Genomic DNA, 20,653 nt, shown 5'->3' with positions numbered 1-20,653 from the left:
TTGCCTAGGGTCATGCAGCTGGTTTCACGTGGATCTGGAATCCTGCCAGGCAATGGCAGGGGGCTTGTCTGCTAAATGGAGAGGAGGGGGTGGGGAGGCTCCATCAAGACCAGGGTGGGAGACTTTTGGCTGAGGGTTGCTCCTCAGGTCCTGACCTCCAGTTCTGGGTGGGGTAAAGTTCCAGAATCTCCCCACTGCAGCCTTGCCAGGTGAGAAGAACCAAGGGTGGGGCTGGCCCAGGGCAGAGGGAGAGCAAGCCAGGGACACCAAGCCAGGAACACCAGATACCTTTGTGATCTGGGCCTTTGTGCCAGCACCTCCTAGGCTGTGAAATTCCCCTGCAAAAAATAACTCTTGCTGTTCTGATCCCTCCCCTCTGATCGGGGGTGGCAGGCAGAAGCACAGTGAGGACAGGTCGTAGGCACCAGGCAGGGGCACCTAGTGACAGCTCTACAAACTGATGTTGGCTGAGCACCTACTATGGGCTTGGTGCTGTTCTAAGCACTTTACTAATATTAACTCATTTAATTCTTCCTACAAGATGGGTGTTACTATTATGCCCATTTTACAGGTGTGGGAAACTGAGGCTCAGGATGGGTAACTTGCCATGGTCACATAGCTAGAGGTTAGAGGAGGCTGGCTCTGCCCTTTGTCACCTGTGGTCCATCCTGCCCCATGCAGCCCCTCCTCCAGTCCTCTGCCCCAAGCCATCAATTAAGATTCTTACAGCCTGACTGTGACTTGTCAAAGGTCTCTCTTTACCCCTCCTCACTCACTCTGGAACCAGAACAGGGTTTGAGTGAGACAAACCTAGGTTCTACCTGGACCGAGACCTTGCCTCTAGGCCCATTTCCACATGGGTAAGATGGGGTCCAGATGGCCACAACCTGGACGGGCTGGTATGGGGTCCTGAAGGGGGCCCTTGTATCTAAATGTGGAGACACCAGGGGCTAGGCCTTGCCTCCCTGCTGAGTGGCCCCAGGCATGTAACCATTTGTTTGTCTTCATCTCATGGAGTAACTGTGAGAATTAAATGAACATCAGACCGTGGCACAGAGCCTGGTACATACTTGGTCCCCACTACATGACTTACTTTTTTCTCCCCTCAATTTTTCTGCCATAATAGTAACATCTATTGAATACTTACTCTGCGCAGACCCTGTTATAAGCAGCCACCTTTATTAACTCCTTGAAACCTTATAAAGCGGTTCTCAAAGTGGTGTCCCTGGACAGTCAGCATCACCTGGGAACTTGCTGGAAGCGCAGGATCTCAGCAGACTCACCCCAGACGTGCCGAGTCGGAAACTGAGGGTGGGGTCTGGCATTCTGCTTTTTAAAGAGCCCTCCAGGAGATTCTGATGCAGCTGAAGTTCGAGAACGACTCACTTCTAGCAACCCTGGGAGACAGGTGCTATTCTTTTTTTTTGCAGCACGGCATGCAGGATCTCAGCTCCCTGACCAGGGATCAAACCCACACCCCCTGCAGTGGAAGCGCAGAGTCCTAACCACTGGGCCGCCAGGGAAGTCCCCAACAGGTGCTATTCTTATGCTCACTGTACAGAAGAAGAAACCGAAGTTCAGAGAGGTTGACCTGCTCCAGGTGACATGCCCACTAAGTATCAGAGGTAGGACTGAACCAAGCCACCAGCCACCAGTCTGTCCTCACAGCCCCCACACTGCACCCTGATGGTGCAAAGCTTGTGAAAGATGCTCAGGAATTCCAGGTCGCGTCACTGACTGTGGCCCCAGAAAATGGACGGTACGCCCCTCCTACCACAGCGGGATCTGAGTGCAACAGGAGGCTCCCACCCACTCCCAGGGCCCCGCAGGCACAGCCACAGCCATTTCCAACCCTTTATTGGGGCTCTGTCAGCCCCAAATAAATATAATACATTAAACCCAGAGCTGAGGGAATCGTGCACCCCGGGAGGTGCCCCCCATAACCCCAGCCGAGCACAATAAGTTAGTGGGGGGCCTGCCGAAGGCCGGGCCAGTGCCCTGGCGGGGCAGGCGATGGCAGCTGGACTCACACACGCTGGTCTAAAGTGCATCTCGGTTCTGTGGTCCCCGTGTCTGCGCGGCCCCTGGCTGGGCCACTGGGAGGGGTGGGCGGGAGGTCCCCGGCGCTCACACCGAGCCAGCAGTGGCCACCGAGCCTCTGTGTCCATCTGTCCATTTGGGGGGATGGCCGAGTGGCCAGGTATCCTCAGGAGAAGCTGTCGTCGGACCGTGGCTGGGAGTCGAAGGGAGGGTCTGAGGTGGTGATGCCTTGATGCAGCTTCTCCAGCGAGAACTTCATCTGGGGGAAGAGGTGGGCAGGGTGGGGGATGAGTGCTGGGAGGGGTGATGCATTCCCCAACACGCTGCAGCTGAGGAGCTGGGGAAGGTCCAGAGAGGCCAAGGTCAGCCTGTGCCTCTGCACCCCAGCCATTCTGCACCCAGTTTTACTTCTCATAGGCAGCAGGTGGAAGGGGCCCAGGTGGCCTGGGTTCAAGTCCTGGCTCTGCTACTTACTGGGTAACCTTGGGCAAGTCCCTTAACTGTCCCAGGTCCCTCAGCTGAAACGTGGGTCAGCAACATAACCTGCTTCACAGGATTAATTCAGGGATCTGACAGGTGAACGCCTAGGACCTGGCACACAGGAGGTGCTGGATACACGTTAGCTATTCTTATTCCCTGCCGTGCAACCTTCGGAATGCCTCTACCTCAACGTTCCTGTCTATTAGATGGGGGGTAACAAGAGCACACCCCTTGGAGGCTGGCCATGAGAAACAAATCAGTTCGTCATTTTAGTTCTTAGAACAGCCCGGCTCAATTGGTGTCTGCTGTTAGCATTAATTTGTGCAGTCAATCCCACGCCCTTGGCAGTTTGAGAGAGGAAAATAATCAGAAGTGAACTGAGGATGGGAAGGCCCTGACCTCCCTCTCTCTGAGCGACGGGACCCCAGCCTCAGTGATCCCTCTCCCCTGTCCTGCATGAGCATCTCCCTCTGAGCATGATTTCAGGGTGCAATGCGGCCCCTAAAGGTGGGCCTCAGCATTACGGTCCATAGTGACCAGGAATGATTTTCACCATCACCCAGCACCGTGGGCTCTGACGCCCTTGGGCACCCAGCCAATGCCAGATGCTCCCCAGCACCTGGCGTCTGTGCTGACGCCTCCCCCCACCACATTTACTGAGCACCCGCTCTGCGGGATCTCACTAACAACAGTGAATGCAGGTGAGGTGTTTGCATGAGCGGGCACTACTCAGAGGCTAACTCCTTTAATCCTCACAGCAGCCTTTGAGGTAACATCGACTATCATCCCATTTACAGAGGAGGAAGCCAAGGCCCCAGTGGTGAAGTCACTTGCCCGAGGTCACAGGTCAGAATTTGAACGTGGCCGTCTGAATAGATGCTGCCAGCGAATTACAGTGGTTGTCTGGGCAACCCCTTCTGGAGGTGAGATCCCAATAACCTTTGGAGAACCTCTTTCCCACCCTCACGTGACCCCTTAGTCACCTCATAGGCGGGGAGGGGTTCAGGGACCAAGCCTCATCTATCCCTGGCCACTATGACTGGTTCAGGGATGGGAATGTGACCCCAGTATCCAGTAAGAATGAGCTCTTTCCTTTGGATGTTACCCTGGAACTGTAGGTACCATATTGGTCATCCTAGGATGCCCCAAACAAAGGCAACCCTGGGAGTGGGCAGAGTCAAGGGATGGTAAGAGAGACTGATTCTTACTACTATTGAGTGGCTGGATCCAGCCATGCCTGAAGTCAGACATCCCTGGACTTTTTTCCCAGGATGAGAACCAATAAGTTCTTTCTTCCATCCCACTGATTTTTCCAGCAACCCTGGGAGGTAGGGACTATGAACGGCTTCCTCATTTAACAGAGAAGGAAAGTGAGGCCCAGATGCATATGCCGCATCTTGGGATTTGAATGCAGGATCCCACAGCCCAGAGCCGCACCTCATCCAGGAGCTCCACAGAAGCCCGCAGGATCTGCCTCCACTTGTGCACCTCGACGCTGTGGAACTGCTTCTGCAGGGCCAGGATCTCCGCCCACTCCGTGGCCGTCTGGGGGAACTTGCTGTGGGGGATACAGGGCCTGAGTGGGGTCTGGGCCTCCCCCGACCTGCCCAAGCTCCCAGCTCCCTGGGGCTACCCACTCACCCCTTGGCCAGGGCCAGACTGTGCCAGGACTCGAAAGTGTGGGCTGTCCTCTCCAGGGACCAGAGGCGGTAAAAGAGGAGGACGTTGAGGGCAATGAGGACGATGAGGCTGGGGGGAGGGGCCAGAGGTCAGGCGTCAGGATACCAACGTTCCCACAAGTGGGGGGTCACCCACGTGACCACACCTTGAAGGGGTGCCATGATTAGCCCTCTTTTCAGAGGAGGAAACTAAGACTCAGACAGGGTGAGTGACATGCCTAGGGTCACACAGTCCATAAGCAGCAGTCAGGGTTCAAACCCAGGCCTGTCTGATGCCCGAGCCCTCAACTGCTACTCCAGGCCACCTTGCTGGGGGAGCTGGGGGAGCTGGGGGCACGGAGTGAGGACGAGGGGCTGAAGCTGAGGGTGAGACACAGGTGAGGGGAGGGCAGGACGCAGGACCCTACCTCACACAGATCCTGAGGAGGCAGAGAGCGGGAGACAAAGAGATGAGAGCCGCCCAGCCGGTCCTGGCCAGCCCCCGACCCCGGCAGCCCGGAGCTGAGCGCACCGCACAGCCCCTCACTGGACTGCTGTTATTGGCAAACTGAGGCCCAGAGAGGCTGAACGTGTGGCCAATCTCTCGCTGCCCAGGGTCTGCGGGGAGCACGGATCTCATTTCCATTTCCTCAGAGCACCCTGCCCCTAGCCGCGGCCTCTGTGCATGTGGGTCTCCCCGCCTAATCCCCGTGGGGTCTCAGCTCAGAGTCCTCTGCTTTCCTGGGAAGCCTTCCCTGACGGCCTGGAACCTGTCCAGCCTGGAGGAAGCCTTCACTGGCCTCCGAAGGCTTCCCTGTCCCCTCCGCCCATGTTTCCTCCATCACCACCCCATCCCTCTGGTCTGGCGCCAGGTCTGTCTCCCCCCAGGGCTGCTGGTTGCTACTGTGTCCCTCGCATCACACAGCTCAGGGCTGGGCACAGAAAACCTGAACAAAGTGTAAGTGACATTGCTCTTTTTGCACACCTCTCCTGGTTCACCTAATTCCGGCTCCCTCGGGGGCCTGCTCCTCCAGCCCCGGGGGCGAGGTCAGGCCCCTCTGACATCCCCAGAGCCCCGAAGCTTCGCTCTCCCTGCAGGGACGACCTCGCCGTGGCAGACTGAGCAGCACACCACGTGAGGAGCCCTGCTGGGCGCATCTCAAACATCGCCTCCTTTAATCCTTGCTGTGGGGTGGGGAGCCCGTGCTCTCACGTAAGCAGAGACCCAGAGAGGCCAAGCACTTGCCCAAGCTCACACAGCCAGGGTGCAGATCCAGGCCTGTCTGACCCCCAAGCCCGGCCCCTACTCACACAATGCTGATGAGAACCAGGGCGCTGGGGATGCCTGCCCCGGGGCCCTGGTCCACGGACGGTTCCGAGAAGCGGGAGCTGAGGGAGCCTGCGGGGGAGCAACTCGGAGTCAGACGGACTCACCCCACCCGGAGCCCCAGCTCCTCCCCCGCCCCCCCAGGCCTGACGGAACTCACCTGAGGGGTGCATGCCAGCCCGGGCGCAGGGGTCAGGGTCCGGGTGCTGCGGCCCGTCACCGTGGCCCCTCCAGCTCAGGGGCCGTTTCCGCCTGCGCAGGCCGGACAGCAGCCCGCGTGCATCCTTCCCGCCTTCCTCCAGAGACAGCTTCTCGGCCTTGGCGAGCTCTCGCTCTGCAGACACGAGAGAGGGCCCTGCATGTCTGCACCCGGCCAGGCCCCGACCCTGTCTGTGGCCCTGGTCGGACCCCTGTCCCCTACCCAGGTGGTGGAAGTAATCTTCGATGCCACTCCACGAGTTCTTCTCAATGAGAGACTTCACAAGGCTCCAGGGCTGCTTCCGATAGCGGATCTCGGAGGACACTCTGGGGTCGGGGGAGGGGTGAGGGGGTCAGGGTCTGACTCCAGCCTTGCTGTCCCATTCCCGGGGGCAGCCTTCCCTCCCCCGATTCAGAGAGGGCCCCTTGTCACCCACAGACAAAACAGACACCCCCCAAGGGTTCCCTGTGATCCCCACTCACCACCCCACTCAGCCCGGAGCCCCTTCTCTGTCCACACCCACCACCTTGGCAGGTCTCCCGCCTTCGGTGCTGCCCCAGCACTGCCCACCCAGACTGCCATCCTAGCCTACACCTCACCCTCGAACCCCTTCCATCTTGCTGCTGCGTCCAACTCCACACGGGCTTCTGAGAGACATCTCAGCTAGTCCCAAGCTGAGCTCCGATCTTCCCCCAAACCTGCCCCTCCCCACCTTCCCCTCCCAGTCAATGGCGGCTCCATCCTTCTGGTGGCTCAGGCCAAACACCTCGGGGTGTGCCTGACTTCTGCTCGCCTGCCGCGGTGGCAACCAACATTCTGCAGCTGACTCGGGGTGCGGAGACGGGGGCAGGGGGCCTGGGACCATCAGGGGGTCAGGTGGAGGGGCCGGGCCACTGCTCACCGGAGGCGGGCCTTGTTCCGGGCAAGGCCCAGGATGCAGTAGCGGTGGGCAGTGTAGAAGTAGTCTTGGTAAGGGATGCCCTGCGTCAGCACCTCCGAGTCCACCACACACCCGCCCGCCTGCGGGCCGCGCCGGAACAGCGTCTGCGGGGCCAAGGGAGGAACAGGGAGTCAGCGCCATGCCCCCCACCCTGGCCCCCGGCCACCCCACCCGCTGGCCCCCCTGCCTGGCACACCTGTGTCTCCACCACAGAGGCGCTCTTGGGCCCCAGCGGGTTGCTGATGGGAACGGTGTAGGTCAGCACTCGGCGCTGGTGGCACTTGCTGTCCCCGCTCCAGGGGCTCAAGGTCACGTCTGGAGGATGGAGGGGCAGAATGAAGACACCATTCTCCAGTCCTTTGCCCACAGGCTGTAGGAGACTCAGCCCTTCTGGAAGGTTCCAGTTCCCTGGGGACTTGCCCCCAAACCTGCGCCTCCTCCCTGCCCCCACCGCGGTGTCTGCCCCATCTTCCCTCTGGACGCCTAAAGCTTCAGATGCTGATGATCCTCGGAGCTGGGGCCTCTCTCCTGCCTACACTTCTCAGCCCTCCTGGGCCACCTCCTCCACTCCTGCAGCCCCAGTCTCCTCTCCTTACCAGTCCTGGCTTCTCCCCTGAGCCTCAGACCTAGGGTCCTGCGACCTCTTGAACACCTTCCCCTGGAAATCCCCAGGGCCCCTCACACCCACTGGCCTCCGCATCTCCTCAAACACATCCCTCCTCGCCCCACTGCCCTCCAGGCTTCCCGCAGAGCCCTGAGCCTCGTCCTGGACACTCCCTCCCCGTCGGTTCACTGGCCGCCCGAGCACTGTCCTAGTTCAGCCCGTCCTTGTCTGTCCAGGGCCCCTCTTCAGCCTCCCCCTGAGCTCCTGGCCTCAGTCTCCACCTCTGGTCCAGCGGTAGCTTCTTAAAGCCAAGCCTGACCCTGTCCCTTATGTGTCTACAGCACTCCATGGCTCCCCAGTACTGCCTGACAGAGTCTGAGCTCCTCAGTCTGATGTGCCAGTCTCTCCAGGATAAAAGCATAGTCTGGGGGGACTCGAGTGCCCCCAACACAAGGCACAGTCTTACTCATTCTGCAGGGGATTCTACGTGGTTCATTTTCATCGATACAGAAAAAAGAAACAGAGCAAACTACCATCTGAGTAGGCCCTCCCCAACTTGAATCTCTTTTGCAGCCTCCCGAGCTCCCTGCTAGCTAGTCCCCTGGTCAGCCCTTCTGCCTCCCCTGGTGCTGTGGCTTCCCCTCTCCACACCTGGCCACAGGGGCCCAGCCGCAGGGGGCTTCTCCCAGTGCCAGCCTCCAGCCTCAGGATCTTTGCAGGTACCCTGCTAGCCTCCTGGATTCCTCTCTCCCACCTCCTCCACTTTCCCTAAGAAAGTTCCTCCTTCAGGCCTTAGTTTCCATTTCACATCCTTTCAGCAGCTTTCCTAATACCCCCCAGATCACAGCCACCTCTCTGACATACACACTTATCTGCGTGAGCATCTGTTTACTGCTGTTCTCACTAGATTCTGGAATTCATCTGTCCTGGTCTCTGCACGGGCCTGACAGAGTGCTCATTAACTTGTATGTATTAAATGCTTACTATCTGCTACTGTTCTAGGCACTTTTCCAGTATTAACTCATTTAGTTCTCATGAGACCCTGACAAGGCAGGTAACTAGTATCACACCCGCGTCACACAGAAGAAACCGAGGCACAGAGAGGGTCCGCACCTGGCCCAAGGCCACTCAGCTAGTAAGAGGCGGAGCCCCTCTGGTCTCACAGACGCTGCATTTCACTCCCCAGCCTGCCACACCTGACCTGCACTGCGGTGCCTGCCCGTCTCCTGGCCTGCTCCTCCTTACCCCCTCCCGTGTACCCTGGTCACCTCGGCCCCTGACCTGTGAACTTGCACTGCTGCAGGAAGCCCTGCAGGAAGGGCGAGTCTGAGAAGAGCATCTGCTGGAGCCGCTCGGCACCCACGTGGAAGACGGAGTTGATGAGGAGACGACCGGAGAGGTCGGGAAGGAGGGCCGCCAGGTCGGCTGGGCGACAGAGAAGGACAGGGGATGAGGCTGGCTGCGTCCCTCGGTTTCCCTCTGAGTGACCGCTCCTCCCCCCTCCCGGGCCTTGTGGGGTGTCTGGGCAGCCCCGTCCTCCTGGACCAGAGCGGACACAGACACGGAGCTACTCAGCCCCCTCCACCACAGGATGGCTTTAGGGTGGGCGTGTGCCCCAAGCCCAGACAATCAGAGCTACCTCCATGGGTTCAAGGCGGAGCACACACCTAGGCTCACGCACCTGCAGTCCCAGTGACGACAGGGGTGGGCCTGCTCATTAGCTTGAGCTTTCGGCCCCAGTGATTGGTTCAGGGGTGGGTGGATGGGGGTGTGTGTGTGTCCCAAGCCAGGCCATCAGCCACAGTGATGGGCTCAGGGGTGGGCTTGCTCTCCAGTCAGAGCCAACCCTAGAGCTTTTGGTGCAGCCACTGGGAAAAGCATGCTTTCTCTCTGCTAGGCTTGTCTGGGGCAGGGCTGGGGCTCTTTCTGCCACAAGAGTAGAAGCTATCTGAGAATAAAGTTGGCATAGAGAAAATGGAAATGATGATGATGATGGTAACGATGATGATGATGATATAATAACAGCCAACACTAACTGGCCCAAACACTTTACCTACATTAAGACATTTAATTCTCTCAATGACAACACTATGAAGTGGGTAGTATTATTGCTAACCCCAGGTGAGGAAAATTTTTAGATGAGGAAAATGAAGCTCAGAGAGGTTGAAAAATTTGCCCAAGTCACACAGCTAGGAAGCAGTGTGGCCAGGATTTGAGGCCCAGCAATCTGGCTTCAGAGTCTATACTCCTATCCAGCCTGCTAAGCTGCCTGCAAAGCAGAGCTAAATACGGACAGATTTCTAACAACACCGTTTCAACGCCTTATCTTATCTGCCTACCCCGTGGACTTTTCAGTCCCATGAGCCAGCGAATCCCCTGGTGCAGCCCATGTGAGTGAGGTTTGTCACGTGTAACCAAAGTAAACACATCGGCCACCTGCCTCACCTTCCTCCCCCGTGGATGACGAGGAGTTACTCGTGTCCGTCAATAGCTCCTCACTGGGCAGCAGATCCAAGGGGCCCAGGGAGGCGGGCCCGTCCGGTGGGGTGGGCTCTGAGCTCGGGGGCTCAGCCACCGGGGTCACTGTCTGGCCGGAGGAGGCGTCTGGCTGGCTGTCTGTCTGCTCCTCCTTGTCCTCCTCTGCCTGCAGAGAAAAGCTTAATCCAGCCTTGTCCCAGCCTAAGGGCCCCCTGTGTACCCACATCCATCAGAAGGCTTCGAGACTGTAGGAAAACCAATGCTGGGGAGGTCATGTGCAGCTCACAGCTGAGCCACGAGGGGCCCTGGGGCCACCCAGACGAGGACTCCTCTCGGCCTCTCAGCCAGGCCTGTCTTGGATGCGTGGGCCATGAGCTTTCTTATGCCTGCCCTGTCCATGCCATCTCTGTTTGTATCTGACCTCATCCATCCAGCCAGCCCTCTCTTGGCTCTTCTGTCTCTCCCGCTTCCCATCTATCTACCTGTCCCATCTTTGCCTGTCTCTCTCTTTCCCTACCTGTGCCTAGTTTCCTTGCCCATCTTCCCAGCTCCATCCCATCCCTCCATCCATCCCCTCACTTACCCCTCCATCCACCTCTTCTCTGTCCATTCCCTCCCTGTCCCCCTCAATCTGTCAGTCTGTCCCTCTCTCTCCCCGACACCGCCCAGCACCCTCCTCGCTCCTCCACGCGCCTGCTCACCCCGTGGTCTGCGTCACTGCTGGCCCGGGAAAGGCTGGGGGTGATGCGGCCACGGCGCGAACTTGCCGGGCTTGGCTCCTGGCTGTGGTCAGCTGCCCCTGACGAGGTGATGTCGCTCAGGGCGATTACATCTCCCACTTCCTTGGGGCTCCTACACAGAAAGAGAGGGAGTGAGACCGCTGAATCTTTGAGACCCCACACACCCTCCTGGTCTCCCAGACTTTGTACCCCCGCCTCAGTCCACCCAGGACTCCAGGAGCTCTGCACGCAGCCCCTGCTGTCTCCTCCCGACCCCCGGAGCCAGCCTCCAGCCGCCGACTCACCCTAGACCATTCAGCTGCAAGGGGCAGACATAGTCTTCATCCTCGCTGGTGAGGCCCAGCTCTGAGCCGTAGCACTGATGCACCAGGTGCCAGAGCTCTCGGGGACTCAGCGTCTGGGCAGGCAGGACGTTACGTTGGCCTCCACCTTATCAGGGCCAGAGCCCTTCCACCCGCGCCCACCAGCCCTCAGCCTCAGCAGTTCCCCTGGTGTCCACAAGGGGGAGCATGACCTCCCATCCCAGACCTCTCCCAATCTCACTCCGCACCCCATCGCATAGGAGCCAGTGTGCTCAGGAATTCTCCCTTAGGTCCTCACAATACTTCCACAGCTACAGGTTAAAGTTCCCAGTTTTACAGAGAATATGAGGCCCAGGGTGGAGAACTCGTGCTTGAGGTCAACTCTGGGGTTCAAACCCAGCCAGACTCCAGAGCCAATGCTCCCACCTGCCATGCTGTCCTGCCCCCAACTACTTTCCCAGGTGTCCTCAGAAGCTACCCATGGCTGGAGTGGCTGGATGACGCTGATGAGATACTACTAGTAATAATAGTAGCAGTAGCAGCAGCTGACATCCACTGAGTTGTTACCATGTGCCAGGCATTCTTCTAACCGTTTATGCATACTAACTCAACAAGTCTTCAAAACCATTCTGTAAAGTAGGTGCTAATATTGTCATCATTTTAAGATAATGACGCTGAGGCACAGAGGTGGGTAATGTCATCCAATTAGGAAGTGGCAGTGTTGAGATGTGATCCCAGGGGGCTGGTCTAGCCCTGGAGCTAACCACTGGACTGCACTGCCTCCCACGAGCTGACATTTCCAAGCTCTTATTCTAGGCCCAGCTCAGTTGCTGTGAAGGAGGGATGGTCCCCATCTGACCAATGGGGTTCAGTGACTCGCACTCGGTGATGGGGCTGAACTCCATCCCCAGCAGTCTGGCTGCCCTTGCCCTCCTTGGAGACTCTGACACTGCACTGTCCCTCCCTCGGGCTCCTGCTCCAGTGCTCTCGCCCCTGAGGATGGCCATAGCTGGAGCTGCCCCTGAAGACAGGAAGTGAGTGCAGCCCTGCTGGAGGAGTGGGTTTGGGCCTTCTGAGGTGCTACAAGCCAGCAGTAGCAGACACTGTGTGATGCCTACCTGACATCTATCCACCCTCCCTTCCTGCCAACAGAACCCTGATTTGTTTGGGGTGAAAATCTTCCCCAGCCCCAGGGAATTATAACTGGCTTATATCAACTCATTTTTCCTTTGCCACATACCCAGCTTCCTGTGCAACCAAGGGTGATCATGTGACCAAGTTTTAGCCAAAGAAATACAAGGAAAAGTCTGCTAAAGGAGGCTTTCCCTTCCTGATAAAGGAATGCCCACTTTCCATCCACCCCTTTCTTCTTTCATGTTTGGGACACTTAACTGAGGGCATGACATCTGGAGCTGTAGCAGCCACCTGCAACCATGAGGCAACAAGCATGTGGACGAAACTTCAATATGCAGAAGGACGATGGTGTGGAATAATGGACAAGAGCTTGGGTCCTTGATGACATAGGGAGCCCTCAAATCTACCCTGGATTGCCTGCCTCCACACCTCTTGTTACATGGGCATCAGTGTGATTAAGTGGACTCCAGAGCCTGACTGTAATGGGTCAGAATCCCAGCTCTGCCACAGAAAAGCATATGTGCCCATGGGCAAGGCTTTCCCTCTGTGCTTCAGTGGTGAAATAAAGATACTAACCACACTGCCTTGAAGGGTGGCTGTGATGATTAAATAAGTTAATTCATGGAGAGCTCAGAACAGTTCCTCGCACCCAATAGCTCTGTTAAGTGCTTGCTATTATTATTATCATCTGAAGTAATTCAGTATCTGTTTAAACCATTGTCTGGTTGGGTTTTCAGCTACTTGCAGCTGAATGCATGCTACATAAACTCATGCAACCACAGTAGGCATTCCAGGAGAGCCCACTCAGGTCCGGCCCATAATAGACTATCAGAATGTGAAAAGTGAAAGTCTGAAATCCCTTACTCAAAATCTTTGGGGTAAGACTTGATTCAAAATTAAGAAATTTGGGGATTTAAGAAAGATAATACACTGCCTATACTATAATACAGCACTAAAAATATCTATATTATACTTAGGATCCAGTAAGTAGTGTATACCAGAGGTTCTCAAAGCGTGGTCCAAGGATTTCTGGGCACCCCCTAGACGCTTTTAGGCTTTTGCCCATGAGGGCAAAATTATTTTCATAAGTATGGTAAGTGTTACTAGTAGTATATCACTTGCCTTTTTCACTTTTATTCTCTCATGAGTGTACAGTGGAGTTTTCCAGAGACTATGTGATGTTATCATGGTTCTGGTGGCTAATGTAATGCGTGTTTGTGTATCTTGTGTTTAAAAATTTCCCAGTTTCGGGACTTCCCTGGTGGTCCAGTGGTTAAGACTCCGTGCTTCCACTGCAGGGGGGCGCGGGTTCGATCCCTGGTTGGGGAACTAAGATGCTACATGCCATGCAGCGAGGCCAAAAAATTAAAGAAAAAAAAAAAGACGCATTGAAAACTTACTCTCTGTGGGAGGCCTTCCCACTGACCCACTGCACCACTACCTCTCCCAAGCCTGCCGTTCTTCTGTTCCTTTCTCAAACTTTGAACACTTTAAAAAAAATTTTCCCAGTTTCAATGTCTAATACAGCATATATTGATAGATATACTCTACTTAAACAGAAGCTCTTTGGAGTCTGTAATTATTTTAAAGAGTGTAAAGGATTCCTGAAACTATACAGTTTGAGAATCACTGGTATAGTCTGTACTGGATACTATAATATTACACTGAATCACAACTATATTTAAGATTTACCCCAGTCATTCACGTTATTATTTTTTGGTCCTGAAACATATGAAAAGTCCCATTAATTGAGATAAATACAGACCTGTGTTATACAAGAAGCACACGTGGTGTTTTAAGTTTAAATTAATTAAAACTGAAATTAAATTAAAAATGCAGATCCTCAGTCACACTAGCCACGTTTCAAGAGTTCAACAGGCACGTGTGGCCAGTGGCTATCATACCAACAGCACAGCACAAAGCTCTGTTAGACAGTGCTGATAGCGACGTAAACTACGTCAGCTCAAGTCAGGCTTTGCTTTACCCGTAACCTCCCCATCTTCGGAGCATTTTTGATTTGCAGGTGGTGACTAAGGGGTTGTGAGTACGCATTTCTCATGGGCAGGGTGTGGCACTGGAGCCCGTGGCGGCCCCCTGCGGGGGGCCTATGGAAGAGCTGCAGGCACGTTGGGTCTGGTGCCCATGGAGAAGAGCTGGAGGGGTCCTCCAGTTCCCCGAGTCCTGGCTTCCCTGGCTCCATGGTCCCCCCCCCAGCCCTCCCCCTAGCCCCCCTGCCCAGGATTCGCTCAGGCCCACCTTGTCAAGCAGTGCGTTCTGCCAGAGGCGGAAGATGAGGAGGAAGCAGCGATCTCGGGCCCCAAAGGAGGTGAAGAAATGCTGCGGAAGAGAGAGGGGTGTGAGCCCTGGGGGAGAGACAAGGCTGGAGGGAGGAGGAAGCTCCACCCGCTGCACCCTGTTCCCGGCTCTCCATGCTGATGTTATGTATTCATTCATCCCTTCACTCATTCCACAGAATATCTGTCCTGTGCCCAGCCCAGCACTGGATGACCCTGGAGTCACCGCGAGGAGGAGATGGCCCCCGGCCCTGGCCCCAGGGCTCACAGTCCAGGGCGGGAGACAGGTTCAGCCCAGACTGGCTGGGCTGCTTGGGGGAAGCCCAAGGCACACTCCCAGTCTCCTATGGCCGCAGTGGGTGGCCAACAGATCCCCTTTTGGCCAAGAAAACACAAAGGGAAGTCTGCTTGAAGTCTTCCCGCCCCACTTCCTTCTCCAGTCCCATCTGGGCCACTGGTGTGAGGCAGCCCTCTTGGACCCTGAGGCAACAATCATGATACATGGAGCATCAGGGAAGGCTTCCCGGTGGAGGAGGCCTCTGAGCTGATAGAATTTTTCTGTTAATACTATCCCTGAGCAGCTGTGTCAGGGGACAGACTGCAGGGCCTGAGACAGGAGCAGGTGCAGGAGTCCGGGTAGCCAGAGACTACAGGAGACCAGGCTGGGGCCGGGAGAATAAAGAGAAAGGGAAGATGAGAGAAGCTGGGTGCTGAGTCAACAGGACTCTGGGTGGTGGGGAGGAGAGAGGAGCCGGTGAAGATCGGGGACCCCGGGGCCCCTGTCTGCTGGTCCTCTCGCTCACCTTCTCATTCTCCGTGCAGATCTGGATGGCGTTGGGGATCAGCTTGGCCGTCTTTTCCTTCTTCAGACACGTCACTTCCTTCAACTGGATGGAAATCTGAGGACAGAAGACAGGTCAGAAGGGGCCAGGGCCCTGCCCGCCCTGGGGCCCCTCCTCGTCCCAGGTCGGTCAGCTCACTGTTGTCTCCCAGCGGAAGATGTTGCTGTAGAAGCAGATCCAGTTCTCGGAGAGATAGAGGCGGCCCTGGAGGAGGATCTCGCGCTGCAAGGCACAGGAGTAATCTGAGGCGGCCGAGGGGAGAGACGGGCAGACACCCGAGTCACACGGCTGTCCTGGCCGCTGGGCCGGCGCATGCGGGAGGGTCGGGAGGGCAGAGCTGGGAGCCCCGGGTCTGGCTGGCAGGGACTCACCCACAATGAGGCGTTCGGCTTCAGGGAGCTTGCTGAACAGTTTCCGGAAGTCCTCATTCCGCTGCTTGTACGTGGGGCTCAGCATCTGGGGGAAGTTTGGGAGGTGAGAACCAGGACAGGGGGCCACACCCCTAATTCCGTCCCCCAAAGCGCCCAGCACCCCTCAGTCTCCTCAGCCTGGGAGGAGCCTCTCTGAGGCTTCAGTGTCTAGCTCACTTCTGGCTCCTACTGCCTGTAACACAAGAGTAACCATAACGAGAGCCATTTACTGATTGCTACCTAAGCCAGGTTCTGTACCACGTACCCACCAGTATCACCGACTCTCAGTGAATGTTCCCCTCAGTCTAGTAAGGTCAGAACTGTTTCTCAAGGAGAGAGAAACCCAGAGAGGTTAAGCAACTCACTCAAGGTCACAGAGCATGTAAGTAGCAGCACAGGATGTGACCCCCAGGTCTGCTGACCCCAGCACCCACTCCGTGACTACTGCAGCCAGGGGCCCCTGGCCCAGCACCTGTCCCCCTCCCTCTCATCCCTCCAGCAAGGCCCCCTGCCCCGATACTTACACTGTACCAGCTCTGCATCTTCTGTAAGAGAAAGGAATGGAGTCAGAATGAGCCTCTCGATGCCCCTGCCCTCCACGCCTCCCCCCACCCCACCTGGGCTTGCACCAACCGACCTTGCTGTTGCGGATGAAGTTCCGGCTGCCCAGGCTCTGGGTGCTGGGTGTCCCGGGCACCCCACCCTTCTCTGAGGAGCTATCTGACCCCTTCTCCACCATGGTGCCCAGTTCCGGCTCAGGTGGGGGTCGGCTTGGCGGCAAGAGCTGAAGCCGCTTACGGAGAGATGGGGAGCTGCTTGGCGTGCTCCGGCCAGAGTGCGGGGTGGTGCTGGGGGGACAGGAAGAGGGGCATTGTGGGGAAAAACAGGCTGGGGTGGGGGGACAGGCCAGCTTGGGGGGGCCCACCCATCAGCCCATTGATCTCCACCCACCCACCCTGCTCCACTTCCTAGCTGTGTGACCCAGAGCAGGCCCCCTAGCTCCCCGGGCCTCAGTCAGTTCATCTGTAATCCAAGGGTGAGAAATGCATGTCCTCTTCTAGTTGTCTGCAGGGTTAAACAAATCAGTACATGTAAAGGGCTTCTAACAGAGCCTGGCACACAGTGAGCTCTCAGTAATGCCTGCTGGTCTTAAAATTAACTTATTCATTCATTCATACAATAAATATTTATTGAACAACCACTTTCCACTCAGTGGCTTGAGCTAAAAACCTAAGCGTCTCCTTCTTTCCTACTCACCCCTCATTTTTACTCTATTAGCAAGTCCCACATGCTCCAGCTCTAAAATCTATTTCCATTATTTCTATTTTGCCCACTCCCCCCTGCTCCAGTGCCCTGGCCCAGCCTCCATGCTCTCCCCTCCTGGACATCTCAGTAGTCTCCTCCCTGGTCAGGTCAGGGACCTCCTGGCTGAGTCCTCCCCCCGTCTGCATTTGACTCCAGGTGAAGGCAAGGTCCTCACCACCTCTGCTCAGGGGCCAATCCTCCAAGATACCGTCCCTCGCCCCTCCATGGAAACCACATTCTCCTCTCCCGAGCCCCCTCCCTCTTCATCTCTCTCCTCAGCACTTCTCCCGAGTTTCAAATCCTCCCACACCAGGAGGTGCACTTCACAGGGGAAGGGGGTTTTGTTCCCAGCTGCACCCCATTGCCTAGAACGAGGCCTGGCGCACAGCAGGTGCTCCACAAGCTTCTGCCCCTGTGGACTGAATGAGTGATTGACCCCCCCATGCCCCCCACCCTCCAAACTTGGATTCCACCAAGTGTACCACTTGCCCAACCCTCCGCAGGCTGAGGCTGCTGCAGATCTCAGCTGGACCACTTCCCTGTGACCTTGGGCAAGTGTCTGAACCTTTCTGTGCCTCAGTTTCTTCTTGAGTATGATGGGAATAAGAGCAGTATCTACCTCCCAGGGTTGTCTGGAGGACATACGTACATAAAGCCCACCACCTGGAACGTGCTCTGGTTTATTAGGGACCGTCAGACTAAAATGGAGCACGCAGCCCTGCCGCCACCCCAGAGCAGGTGCTGCCGAGGTACCACGCTGACCCCTGCACAAACACCTCAGCCTGGTATTTGGAGCCCAAACTGACGCCAACTCCAGTCAGTCACCCTCTAAGTGCACACGGAGCACCCGCCCTGCACCAGGTACTGGGGACACAAAAGTGGGCAAGACAGATGCAACACCTGCCCGCAGGGACCTGACATTCTGATGGGGGAACAGAGACGATCGGTGAGAGAACATGTAAATAAGGATGATGATCTCAGACACTGGTCAGTGCTGTGAGGCAGCGCTGCTCACAGGGGCAGCGCCAGCAGTGCCTGGAAGCTGTCAGAAATGCAGAGTCTGGAACCTACCGCAGACCTCCTGAATCAAGAAGTGTGGGTGGGGCCCAGGAGACGCTAATGCATGTTCAAGTTTGAGGACCACGGAGGTAAGGAGGACTAAGTGGGTTGGTGTGCAGGGCACACTTGAGCTGAGCCCAAAGGACAAGGACCAGATCTGGCAAAGGGCCGGGGAAGACTGTTTTAGGGGGCAGGAACAGTGAGTTCCGGCACAGGACTGAGTCTGGCAGGTCTGAGGAGGAGCGAGGTGGCCAGTGGGGCTGGGGAAGGAGGACAGGAGGCCACAGGTCCACCTGCAGGCCCTCTGGGCCCTGAGCAGGTGTTCGGGCTTCACCCTGACGGCCCTGGTGAGCTCGGGAAGGGTTTAAGGGAGGGGTGACCACGTTCCTCCCCTGCGTCATCTTCCTGCCTCTCGTCATCTTCCTGCCTCTCGAGCCCGAAATGCAGACCCCTCCTCCACCTCTCCTACTCTCCTGCAGCCTCAGGTCTAAGGGAGGGCACCTGCAGACAAGTCCAACACACACAGACAGGGCACAGCCTGCGCCCCCAGATCTTGCTCCTTGGCAGGGCAAAGAGGAAGTGCTCAAGCCTGACAGCCCGGAGGCTGCCCAACCAGGCAGGGTGCAGCAGAGGGAAGGGAGGAGCCCGACACGGTGACAGGGCTCAGGGACTTGGAAGAGAATGGGGTTTTGTCACTGCAAACACCTCACCTCCAGTTTCCCAGGCCTAAAGACGCCAACAACTCCCTCTGGTCAGAGAGGGGCAGAGGCCTACACAGGTGTGCACAAAAGGGAACCTCGACGTGGCTCACACACAGTCACTGTCACAGGCAAACTGCAGTTCCCCACAGTTGTAAGAAGTCTCCCCTACCCCTCACCTCCCATACACCCTGCAGTAGCATCACAAGTATATTACAGTCACACACAAAGCCACAGAGTCCCAGCACAATCACACACAAGGATGCTACAGCCACACACAAAGTCCCAGAAGTTACACACACATGCGCATGCATGCATGCACAACACACACGCAGCTGCAGAGGGTCACAGAAACAGAAAACCATGCAAAGTCCCAGGTACATTCACATATACGGGCACAAGAAAGTCTCAGAGGAGACTTGAAAGCAAGTAACATTCCCACAGTTACAGAGAGAGCCACACAGTGAAAGAACAGTCACAGAGGACCCCAGCTAACACGTGCACAACCCAGGTAAATGAAGTCTAGGGTCAGCTCAGCTCTCATGGCGTTCCCCATCTGGAGGGGAAGCCAGAGCAAAGACCTGCTCTTACGTGGCAAGGGATGGACATGTCAGCTGCTGTCGCTGACTGACAGAGAGCCCTGACACTCACACAGCCATGAAGGACTTGGGAAAAATGCAGCCCCGGGAGGTCGTGGACACATCTCGACAACACAGTGGCCAGGTACTGAAATCATGCGTGGGACATGCTTTATAAACTTTAACAGGGGAACAACATCAGTTACTATTATTGCTCCGGAGAGTCAAGGGTACACCCAAGGTCTCAGGAGGGAGGGTCCCAGGCTCACTATAAGCCACAAGGGGTCTCTCTCTCACTCACACAAAGCCCCAGAGGGTCCCAGCTGCTCACATGGAAGCCCAGGCACGTACAACAATGTCATAAAGGGACACACACAGAACTTTCACACAAAGATGGAACCAGAAATAGATAAAAGGTACAACCCCAGAGGGTTTCAGTCATCCTCACCGAGCCCCAGACACACAATAATGTCACACATGGACACACACAAGTGACTTACATTTGCACACAGAGCTAACAGGTTCAGAGGCAAATTATAAGCACACACAGAGGCAGAGGGTCATAGCAGCAAACAAAGAGCCCCTGACACATGCACACACACACTACAAAGTCACAACTGAACACACAGGCAACTTACAGTGACACTTGGAACCACAGATGGTATCCCAGATAAATTCACACACACGCACACAGCCAAGGAGGATCACAGCTGTCTGCACACTAGGAACACAAACACGCATACACACTTCCAAGACACCTACAATGCATAATCTAAAATACTCTGGGCCCAGACAGAGAGTAGGTCAATTCCGTGGCCACGACCCCAGAGGATCTCACGCACGCGGTCTGCCGGCCGGCCACGCAGCAGCCCCCATCCGAGCAGCCCCGGGACCAGCAACAGATCAGAACGGCGGGAGGGGGCCCAGACCGGGAGAGGCTGCTCCCGGGCTTGCCCCGGTCTCCGGGGCCTGGGGGCCCGGCCGGAGGGGGCTCGTCTGCGTCCTGCCTAGACCGCAGGCCCGAAGACCCGGGTCAGCCTCGCGCCCACCCCTCGCCTCCCAGGCAGCGGCGAAGGAGGCCCGGGGCGCTCCCGGCAGGCCGCGGTCCCCCCCCTCCCCCCGGGATGAGGCCGGGTCCCCCAGCCAAAGCCCCGCCAAGCCAACGAACCGGCCCCGGGTGCCTCCCCGCCGTCAGGGCCCATCCCCGAGCGCACCCCTGGGCCCCCAACGCCTCCCTCCCCTCCCCCTGGCCGGCCCCCGGTGCACAAGCTCCCGGACCTCGGCTGCGGCCGCGCCACCCCCAGCCGAGCCCGCGGAGCCCCCTCCCCCCACCCCCGACCTCCTCCCGAACTTCCCCCGCCCCCGCCGCGGTCCTCACTCGAACATGGATGCGGAGCGGCGGGCGCGCCCAGCCGCAGGGCAGGGCCGGGCCCGGCTGAGCGTCCCCGCTGGGCAGCCGCCTCGCCTTCTTCGGCCGCCGCCAGCACCCGACCCCGCCGCCCGCCGCCCGCCGCCCGCCGCCCGCCGCCCGCCGCCCGCCGCCCGCACAAAAGGCCGGGGCCGCG

The 20,653-nt window shown here is 57.2% G+C and overlaps 1 protein-coding gene across 2 annotated transcripts; it reads right to left on the bottom strand.

Moving 5' to 3' along the window:
• Nucleotides 1-1,840: 1,840 nt before the first annotated feature.
• GRAMD1A (GRAM domain containing 1A) lies at nucleotides 1,841-20,595 on the bottom strand. Of its 2 annotated transcripts, XM_068528481.1 has the most exons (19): nucleotides 20,467-20,595; nucleotides 16,086-16,296; nucleotides 15,973-15,993; nucleotides 15,410-15,494; nucleotides 15,177-15,280; nucleotides 15,000-15,095; nucleotides 14,159-14,239; nucleotides 10,751-10,863; nucleotides 10,428-10,578; nucleotides 9,694-9,892; nucleotides 8,530-8,673; nucleotides 6,841-6,959; nucleotides 6,606-6,748; nucleotides 5,927-6,030; nucleotides 5,666-5,839; nucleotides 5,490-5,577; nucleotides 4,162-4,269; nucleotides 3,958-4,078; nucleotides 1,841-2,299 (listed from the first exon to the last, which is right to left on the bottom strand). In XM_068528481.1, the coding sequence occupies exons 1-19, from the start codon at nucleotides 20,472-20,474 to the stop codon at nucleotides 2,207-2,209; spliced, it is 2,163 nt and encodes a 720-aa protein (XP_068384582.1). In that variant the 5' UTR covers nucleotides 20,475-20,595; the 3' UTR covers nucleotides 1,841-2,206. The 2 variants fall into 2 exon arrangements, with proteins under 2 accessions (XP_068384582.1, XP_068384583.1); XM_068528482.1 differs by lacking the exon at nucleotides 4,162-4,269.
• Between the last annotated feature and the right edge of the window lie 58 nt (nucleotides 20,596-20,653).

This window comes from Eschrichtius robustus, chromosome 19 (assembly GCF_028021215.1).
Source record: "Eschrichtius robustus isolate mEscRob2 chromosome 19, mEscRob2.pri, whole genome shotgun sequence".
In the NCBI taxonomy this organism is placed as follows: Eukaryota; Metazoa; Chordata; class Mammalia; order Artiodactyla; family Eschrichtiidae; genus Eschrichtius; species Eschrichtius robustus.
Note: the sequence above shows the minus strand (reverse complement) of the source record. Positions and strands in the feature narration are given on the sequence as shown.